The sequence below is a fragment of the Vespa velutina genome, chromosome 2 (assembly GCF_912470025.1).
Source record: "Vespa velutina chromosome 2, iVesVel2.1, whole genome shotgun sequence".
Taxonomy (NCBI): domain Eukaryota; kingdom Metazoa; phylum Arthropoda; class Insecta; order Hymenoptera; family Vespidae; genus Vespa; species Vespa velutina.
The window spans coordinates 1,900,910-1,910,909 of NC_062189.1; the positions used below are offsets into that span (position 1 = coordinate 1,900,910).

Here is a 10,000-nt window from a genome sequence, read left to right on the forward strand (position 1 = left end):
TATATATTATATGCACAATGTATATATATATATATATATTTTTTTTTTTTTGTTTTGATCCCTCTTAAGAAAAGAGAGAATAGAAGAGAAGGCCTAAAGGATGATTTATTCTTCTTTTATCATCGCGAAAAGTTAAAAGGCACACCTGTAACTTGGCTACTAACAGGTAGTCGACGACTAAAATTGTTCAGATGAAAAAAAAGTAAAAGAAAAAAAAAAAAAAGAAGAAGAAGGAAAGAATGAGACTGACAGAAAGAATGTGTGTGTGTGTGTGTGAGAGAAAGAGAGAGAGAGAGAGATAGCATGTGTCAGCGATATGGAGAATAAATGACGTGCCATTAAATGACGAAAGGATTCGTCTCTTCTCGACAGGATCAAAGATTTCTATCGGCCGATAAAATCTACGATGGCTTTTTTCATGGTCCATTAATAAAAATCAGACTCTCCAATAGAAAAAGAGAGAAAGAGAGAGAGAGAGAGAGGGAGGATGGGAAAGGGAGAAAAATATAGGGTGGGCCAAAATTCTCTCTCTGTTAGGTTGATCAAAAATTCTTAAGCGAATGTTAAAAATCTATTATCATTCTTTCCAAGATCTTAAGGGATATAATAAATTTTCTTCTTCTTTATTACGGACAATAAAATCTTATAAAACCTTCCTTGTAAAATTACTTGGCCCAAATACACGGCTTTTTAATGAGTCTCAATCAAGAAATAATTAATTTTTAAATTCACTTTTTCAACTATTTGACACACTTTGTAATTTATGAATGTTGCATGATTCGTTAATAAAAAAAATTTGACTACAATAGAAGAAGAACGAGAGAGAGAGAGAGAGAGATACAGGGTGGACCAAAAAAAGGATCTTTTTAAGTGAATCAAAAAATTCCTTTTTACGAATGTCGCGAAAAATCAGTTACTCTAATTCGAGACCTTCTTTTGGACTAAAAAAAAAAAAAAAAAAAAATATATATATATATATTTTCTCTTTTCTTTTTTTTTCTTTTTTTTTTCTTTTTTTTACGAATAATAAAATAATAAAACAAATCTTGCTTGTAAAAACTTGGCGATGGCCAATTTGCAGACTTCGAATGGATCTAAAATGAATGGGATCAATTGATTTAAGAAGAAAAGAAGAAGAAGAAGAAGAAAGAAGAACAAAAAGAAAAAAAAGAAAAAGAAAAGAAACATCCCATCAGAAATTTTCGGGTCCATTCCTGTCGAATTAAATAAACCATCTTAATTCACGATCTTCGTTGTAAACATACGTCCGACGCCATGTTGAAGTCAGTTTAAACTGACTTGCGAAAAACTCTTTTACTTCTGTCAAGGCCAATTACGTTCCATAACGTGGCCAACCATAATTCATAAAACGCCGTTTTTCTTGTAAACTCGTAAGATTTACGAGCACGTCTTTTTCTCTCATTCCGTCTTATTCTCTCTCTCTCTTTCTCTCTCTTTCTCTCTCTCTCTATCTCTTTTTATCTCTCTCTCTCTCTCTCTCTCTCTCTTTTACGTATCAATTAAACTTCAGTCCCAACGATTCTTGGTACACAGACAGAAAGAGAGAGAGAGAGAGAGAGAGAGAGAGAGAGAGAGAGAGAGAGAGAGAGAGAGAGAGAGAGAGAAAGGGAGTGAGAGAGTGAGGGAGAGGGGGAGAGAGATCTTTTTTTTTATTATTATAGTAGTTAAGCATTACGATTTATTCTCTTGTTTCCATGAACACCATCAATAGTGATCTCTCTCTCTCTCTCTCTCTTTCTCTCTCTCTCTCTTTATCTCACTCTCTTTCTTTCTATTTCACTCTCTCTCGTTCTGTCTCCTTTTTTTTTTTTTCTTTTTTTTTTATGTGTGACTAATATCCCGAATATTACCGGATAGAAGAGATCCATAAAGCACGATAGAAAGGATAATAAAAGGAAATCATTTCGTGTCACCCCCCTCCCTATCCCCCTACTCCCCCCTATCCCCCCGTAAGATTTATTTCATTAAATCCCGAACGTATTTATTGACTTATTTATATTTCGAAAAGTTTAAGCATCCGTCATATGGGGTATATTTAAATTTATCGATTTTATCACGCGCGTACAGGTAAATCCCGAGGGATTTTTTTTGATTTAAAAAAGAAAAGAAAAAGAAAAAGAAATGAATAAAGAAGATAAAAGAGAGGAAAGAAAATGGAAAGGAATAAAAAAGGGAATATCTGAGAATTCTTTGAAACAGATATCTCTCTTTTTTTTTTTTTTGTTTTTTTTTCTTTTTTTTTGTTTTTTTTTTTGTTTTTTTTCTTTCTTTCCTTTCTTTTCTTTCTTATGCATACATGTACTCGATCTGCACATTTTGTTTTAAATATATATATATATATATGTGTGTATATATCCGAGAAATCTTTAAAAAAAAAAAAAAAAAAAAAAAAAAAAAAAAATAAATAAGCAAAAGTTTTTTTCATTTAATGCACAATGACTTGCATATTTTCGATTTAAAACAAATTTTACATACATACATACATACATACATACATACATACATACATACATACATTTACGCATGAGAATGTTTTGAAGAAGATAAAAAAATTTTCTTTTTTAATTTTTCCTTTTCTTTTTTTCTTTTTTTTTTCTTTTTCTTTATACATACAATAAAGAAAAAATAATAACAAGTAGAAGAATTCTTCGAGGACGGTATAAATTTTTTTAATTTCTCACGTACATACGTATATACCAATAAAAGAAGTAGAGAGAGAGAGAGAGAGAGAGAGAGAGAGAGAAGGTAGAAAGATAGAAAAAGATAGAAAGAGAGAAAGAGTGAGAATCTCTGTGAATTTGTCAGAAAAAAAAAGAAGAAAAAATATTCTAAGACAATGTACACACACACACACACACACAACATACACATATATATATATATATGCATACGTTAAAAGCATCATTTATTATCTCCACGTTCTTCAACGAAGTGGTTACTGTCTCCTATCAATGGTCGTATATATATATATTATATATACAATATACACCAATGTACGTATTATATATATATATATATATATATATAAATATATCTGCATATGCATGCATATAAGAGAGATATATAATGGCTGTAACGTGTGAATAATGTCATGATTGGTAGGAGAAAGGCGAAACGTTTAGACAAAAGTCTGGATGCCACCACGGTCCTTGTGTTTCAAGTTAAGTTGGAAAGTTTGCAAGAGACATTGAAGGAAAACGTGGTGAGAATATGATCTTGACGTTGGATTTGCAATAAAAAAAAAAAAAAAAAAAAAAAAGGAAAAAAAAAGGGAAAAGGAAAAAAGAAAAGAGATTTACGTCAAAGTCCTTTCCGCTACAAGGATAACTACTTATATTAGAGAATTATATGTATGTATTACTTTTATATGAGCAACTATGTTAAAAATAAGATGAGGATGAAAAACATATGATCGTAAAAAATAATTAGATAACGGAAGTTGAATTTTCATGGATCGTGATCCATGATTATTAAGTTGCTATATTTAAAGAAAAGAAAAAAAAAACACAAGTTTAAGGAAAAAAGTGATTTTAACGTTAAATTAGATCAACGGATTAAATGAAATTTATTAATTTTAATGAATCGAATGGTTTTATGATCCATGATTATTAAACGATTGCATTAAAAAATAAACATAAAAAAAAAAGAAAAATAATAAAAAAGTGATCGTAAAGTCGATTAAACAGCGAATTAAAGAATATTAATGAAAACGAATGATCCATGATTCTATACTTAAAAAATTAATCTCCGCTTATGTATCGTAAATAAATGAAATTTATTTTTATTCGATTAATTGATAATTAGTATATAATTATTTTATCTAATCAGATTTACTTAAATGTTTTGTCTGATGTTTTATGCAGATTAATGTTTCTTTTTTCTTATTTTACGGAACGATCGATCGATCGATCCATCGATCGAGAGCAAAAAAAATTATTTTACCTCTTGCGATCGTCGAAAACATAAAAAAAAAAAAGAAAAAGAAAGAAAAAAAAAGAAAAGAAAAAAAAAACTTTCTACCATCGTCGCGATCTATCGTTCGATTTGAAATATATCTTTCACAGATGAAATATTAATATTATTCCTCTAATTACCCCTCCTCCTTCCCCTAATCTATATATACCGTCAATAACAAATTCCATCGTACGAATTTAATTGCAATTATTTTTCTTCGATCATATTGAACGATTAATGAGAAAGAATTTTATTTCGTCATCCAATAACAACGAACAAATTCTTCAACGTTTATCCGATCTATGAGAACAATTATTTCCGTGAATCTACGATCGAGAGGCAAATTATTTTACCCTTCCCCTCCCACCCTCCTCCTCCGCTCGCCCCTCCGCCCTTTCCCCCGGTATATCGTCTCATCATCGACAATGATTCAATCTTGATTCACTTTGAAATAATTATTTTTCATAGATTAATACGATAAAATGGTTTAACCATTATCCATTTCAATCGCCATTAAAAACAAATTCCATTTGAATGAAATTGATTTCTTTTGTTTTCTATTTTTCTTTTTTTTTTTTTTTTTTTTTTTTTTTTTTTTTTTTTTTCTTTTTCCTGGATCAAACGTCGATCCAAGAGGATAATTATATTACAATTCGCTATCAATGAAAATTCCATCGCTCTTATCGATCTATCAATTCTACGAAACGTAATTCTTCATAGATCGAAAGGATAATTGACTTAATCGTCCAATCGATCTCCTTCGTCGCTCCCTCCCTCCCTCCCTCCAACCCCATCCCCCTCCTCCCCTCGGCCTCCTTTATCTTCCATTAAAAAATTTTCCAAGAAATCTCGATTTTTCATTGGTCATAAATCCTCGTTGTGATTCATTGTGAAATATTTCTTATTCGTGGTACTGAACAAATGACTAAGTTATTATTACAAATGAAATCAGGATATGGTATGGTTTAATCCTTTTTTTTTTTTTTTTTTTTTTTTTTTTTTTTAGCTAGAAAATCGATCGATAGATCAATTTCCTTGGCTCGTTAATTCCCTATCACGAAGATGCTTCGACACTTCTGTCACATTTAATCTTACTAACTTATCTATGCGCATAATACATATGTATGTACGTGTACATACATGGATACGTTATACATAAGTATGTATATACAATGTACGTAGAAACACGCGAGCATTGATTATAATACATATATGTCGAATCGATCGGAATGATGTGGGTTAATCGATTTCACGAAAGTATTTTGCGCAATCGTCGCGGATCGCCGGACAAGTTATCCGAAGGAGAGCGGAAGATCGATCTCGCGTGCATTCAGGGCCGCATTTATATTTCTAAAGGACCACCGTTCTAATGCATCGTAATAACATCGTCAGATCTTTAACGAATAAGCGTCTCTTTTAATTAAAGAAACTACGATGTTACGCGAAAAAAAAAAGAAAATTCCAATTTTTATTATTATTTATTTATTTATGTATTTATTTATTTATTTATTTATTTATTTATTATTGTTGTTGCTGATGTTGTTGTTCTTGTTGTTGCTTAATTTTCTCCAATTTTTTAATATATATGTAACATTGTATCAAAACGATTTTTTCAAGATTTTAATATTTAACAAAATTATAGATCGATGTAAAGAGAGAGAGAGAGAGAGAGAGAGAGAGAGAGAGAGAGGGACTAAGAAAAATATTTTTTTATGCTTTTCTCGAAAATAATTTTTACGCGAACATTAGTTACGCGAACATTAGTTACGCGTTCAATTTTGTTGAAATTCGAAGATAATATTTTTAAATATAGAGAAAAAAATATTTTAAATATGATTTGTTTTACGTAGTCTCGATTATTTAATTTTTTTCTTTTCTTTTTTTTTTTTTTCTTTTTTCTTCATCTTTCTTTCTTTTTCTTTTCATTTTATCTCTGACATACAAAAAATTCGGACAACGATTTCACTTATACTTTTATATACGTCTCAGGTTCATGGTCTCATTTCTTTCAATCAAATTCAGACTTATTTTATTTTATTTTATTTTATTTTATTTTACTTTACTTTATTTTATTTTATTTTATATTAATTTTATTTATTTTACTTTTTCTTTTTCCAGAAAATATACCACACTGTTTTTATTTATTTATTTATTTATTACTTTTCATTTATTAAAGTTATTTTTATTTATTTATTACTTTTCAATTATTTATATTATTTACGTTTTTTTATTATATATATATATATTATTTTTTGAGAGAAATATAGTTTTAAAACGTAGAGAGAGAGAGAGAGAGAGAGAGAGAAAGAGAGAGACGAAAAGCAAGGACCCAGTTAAGCGCCTTAATACAATTTTCGATAAATGCAGCCCTGTACGTGTTCGCATATCAAAAAATTCGAAACGAAAAGCACAAAACGAAGGACGCAACTATACATACACACACACACACACAAACACACACACATATATATATATATATATTGAGAAAAGAGCTTTAACAGTTTCCTCCTTTAATAATAGACCGAAATAGAAACGATGCGTGTTAATCGATCGGACAAGTCGACGAGTCGATTTATACGAGATCACGCGTCTAGAACTAACACATAAATCTTCTTTATTTATTTATTTATCTATTTATTTTTTTTTTTTTTTTTTTCTTTATTTTTCTCTTTATTTTTTCGTAATTTTTTTTGTCTTCTTTTTTAGATATATATATATATATCTACAACAGAAAAACATTCTATAATCGTCGATCAACAACTATACTCTAAACTTGCAATTATGTCAAACGAGTATTTAATCATTGATCGATCGATTTGAGTCGAGTGGCCGATAAAATGTTGTTTCATAATATTTCATAATGTTTTTAGGTTAATAATTGTATAGGAGTATGTGTGTGTGCGTGTGTGTGTGTGTGTGTGTGTACGCGTGGATGCATACGTATACGTGTATGTGCGTAAGTGCATAAGTTACGTGCACGCGTGTGTGTGTGTGTGTGTGTGTGTGAAAGGATTAATGAAAAAACTCGCACCGGTATCGTGATCTATAATAAATTCGTTATATGATCGATGATTAACGTTTGAGATGATTTCGTTAGAAATTGTTGATCATAGAAGGATCGATCAGATCGATAGATCAATCCATCGATCGAATTGCATCGTTATTTATATTAACTGATAATATTCCGCGATCGATGTCTTTCACTTTATAAATGATAAATAGATCGTGATGATCTATAGAAGTCCTCTCGAACGTTCACACATACACACACTAACGTGCGCGCATTCTATTATTGTTATATGATCTATATTTATCATTTACAGATTACGGTACAGATGAGACACCGGTGTTATTGACGGACGACAGTTCCGGGGAAAAGATTTACGTTGATGATCGTAAGCGAGAACGTAGATCGTTAACGGTGAAAACGTCGATGGATCATTTTGAAGAGGATTACGATGGTAATAGGAAGATGAAAAGAGAGGAAGATTACGCGGAAGAGGAATACAAGCAGTTCGTTGGTCACAGAGAGCATCGTAATTCTCTTCGAGACGGACGGTATCATATTTTTTTATTATTATTTTTATTATTATTATTATTATTATTATTATTATTATTTTTTCTTTTTTTATTTCTTTTTATTTTTTACTTTTTTTATTCAATTTCCTCAGTCGTTATAAAATCCTAGATCTCTCTATAAATTTTATATCATTTTGAGATTGACGTTATTCATATACATTTATATATACATATATATACATATATATATATATATATATATATATATATATATATATTTAATTTTCTTTTTTTCCTTTTCTCAAATATAAATTATAATATAATAAATTAATATAACGATTATAATATACTAATTATATTATGTGTTATAATGTACATGAATTTTATACAATTTTAAAAAGATTATTATTATTAAAGAGTATAATACAATATTATTTATACTATACAATATTATATATACATATAGTATAATGTAAATGTACTATACTGCATATTTGATGTATCTAACTTATATTTATTATTATTATTATTATTATTATTATTATTATTATTAATACTATTATTATTTTATTTATAAAGAGAGAGAGAGAAAAAAATATAATAAATATAAGTATATATATATATATATATATATATATATACATATATATGTATTTTGTACAATATAAATACACTTCATATATATATATATATATATATATATATATATATATATATTTTTTTTTTTTTTTCTAATAAAATTATATCATTAAAATATATTTCTATATCTGTCCATACGATTGAAACATAAAAGATTAAAAAAAAAAAGAATATATATATATATATATATATATATATATATATATATATATGTACAATTATACTACAGCTATTGTTTTACATTATATAATTTGTTTTTACAAATGAAAGAAATTAAGCAATTACTTTTACAATAATTACAGTTATAAGATAAAAAATTACTTTCTTATAATGTAATAAAATTGAAAATGAAGATTGTAGAAGAGAGAAAGAAAATGAGAAAGAAAAAGAAAAAAAATATATGCATTAACGCGCGCAGTATAAAGTTTTGGATAAATACATAGATATATTACATAGAAACATATATAGATACATATATAGATATATACATATATACATATATAGATAGATAGTTAGTTAGATAAATAGATAGCTCGTTACGTTTCATTCACGGTCTGAAGAATTGTGTTACGCATAACTATGTATATATATATATATATATATATATATATATGTATGTATATCTGTGTATGTATGAATGTTTGTGTTTATGTATGTATGTATGTATGTATGTTTGCGTGTGTGTAGTGCGAGGCGATACAAGATAGCAAGCGGCAAGCATGCAACACGCTATCTTGCATCATAAAGCATGCATGCACACGAAGGGTTAGCATTCCGAAGGTAGAATTCTGTTTCTTTTATTTCTTTCCTTTTTTTTTCTTTTTTTTCCTCGTTTATTTTATTTTATTTTACTTTATTTTATTTTATTTTATTTCTCTTGTTTTTTTTTCTCTCAAACAACCTAATCCTTTCTCTCTCTCTCTCTCTCTCTCTTTCTCTCTCTCTCTCTTTCGTTCTCTTTCTATCTATCTATCTATGTATCTATCCATCTCTCTCAATCACTTATATATAAATTGTTATCGTGCCTTAGGTATTACTCCGTCGAGCGCAGACGAAATTATCCAAAGGATACATACCTACAGGACTCAGAAATGGAATTGGATCCTTTCGTTGCAGGAAGACCGCAACGTGCATTACCACGAGAATATTTCATTGAGATTCTGGTAGTGGCAGATAAGAAGATGACCGAATATCATGCCGACAATCTGGATAGTTATATTTTGGTATTAATGAGTACGGTAAGATTTATATAACATTCAAAAAGATTATCTTTTATTGTCTCATTTTTTTTCTTTTTCGTTTTAAAGATTCAATTCGTGAAAGAGAAAGAGAGAGAGAGAGAGAGAGAGAGAGAGAGAGAGAGGGAGAGAAAGAGAAAGAGAAGGAGAGATAGGTAGACAGATAAATAAATAGATAAAGAGAGAGAGAGAGAGAGAGACACTATGGTTTACTAACTTTTATATGTTAGATAAAGAGAGAAAGGTAAATATTAAATATTATGATTTATCTATCTTACTTTGTATTAGACAGAGAGATAAATAGATAGATAAAGAGGGAGAGAGAAAGAGAAAGAGAAAGAGAGAGAGAGAGAGAGAGAGAAATATTCGACATTGGTCTTACATATACATATTTATAAATAAATAGATAGATAGATAGATAGATAGATAGATAGATAGATAGATAGATAGATGGATTGGTAGATTGAGGGAGAAAGAAAGAGAGATAAAATATTATAGTCCACTAACTTTTATGTGTAAGAAAAAGAGAGAAAGATAAATACTAAATATTTTGATTTACCTATCTTACTGTCTATTATATAGACAGATAGATGGATAAATAGATAGACAGAGAGAACGAGAGAGAGAAA

The 10,000-nt window shown here is 28.7% G+C and overlaps 1 protein-coding gene across 6 annotated transcripts in view; it reads left to right on the plus strand.

Annotated features, from left to right (window-relative positions):
- The window catches only part of LOC124957697 (A disintegrin and metalloproteinase with thrombospondin motifs 9-like), a 110,369-nt gene that overhangs the window by 77,201 nt on the left and 23,168 nt on the right, over positions 1-10,000 (plus strand). For all 6 annotated transcript variants that reach the window (XM_047514871.1, XM_047514875.1, XM_047514874.1 and 3 more), the window contains 2 exons: positions 7,299-7,533; positions 9,164-9,371. In XM_047514871.1, the coding sequence (XP_047370827.1) occupies positions 7,299-7,533; positions 9,164-9,371 (443 nt within the window). The remainder of the gene's footprint in view (positions 1-7,298; positions 7,534-9,163; positions 9,372-10,000) is intronic.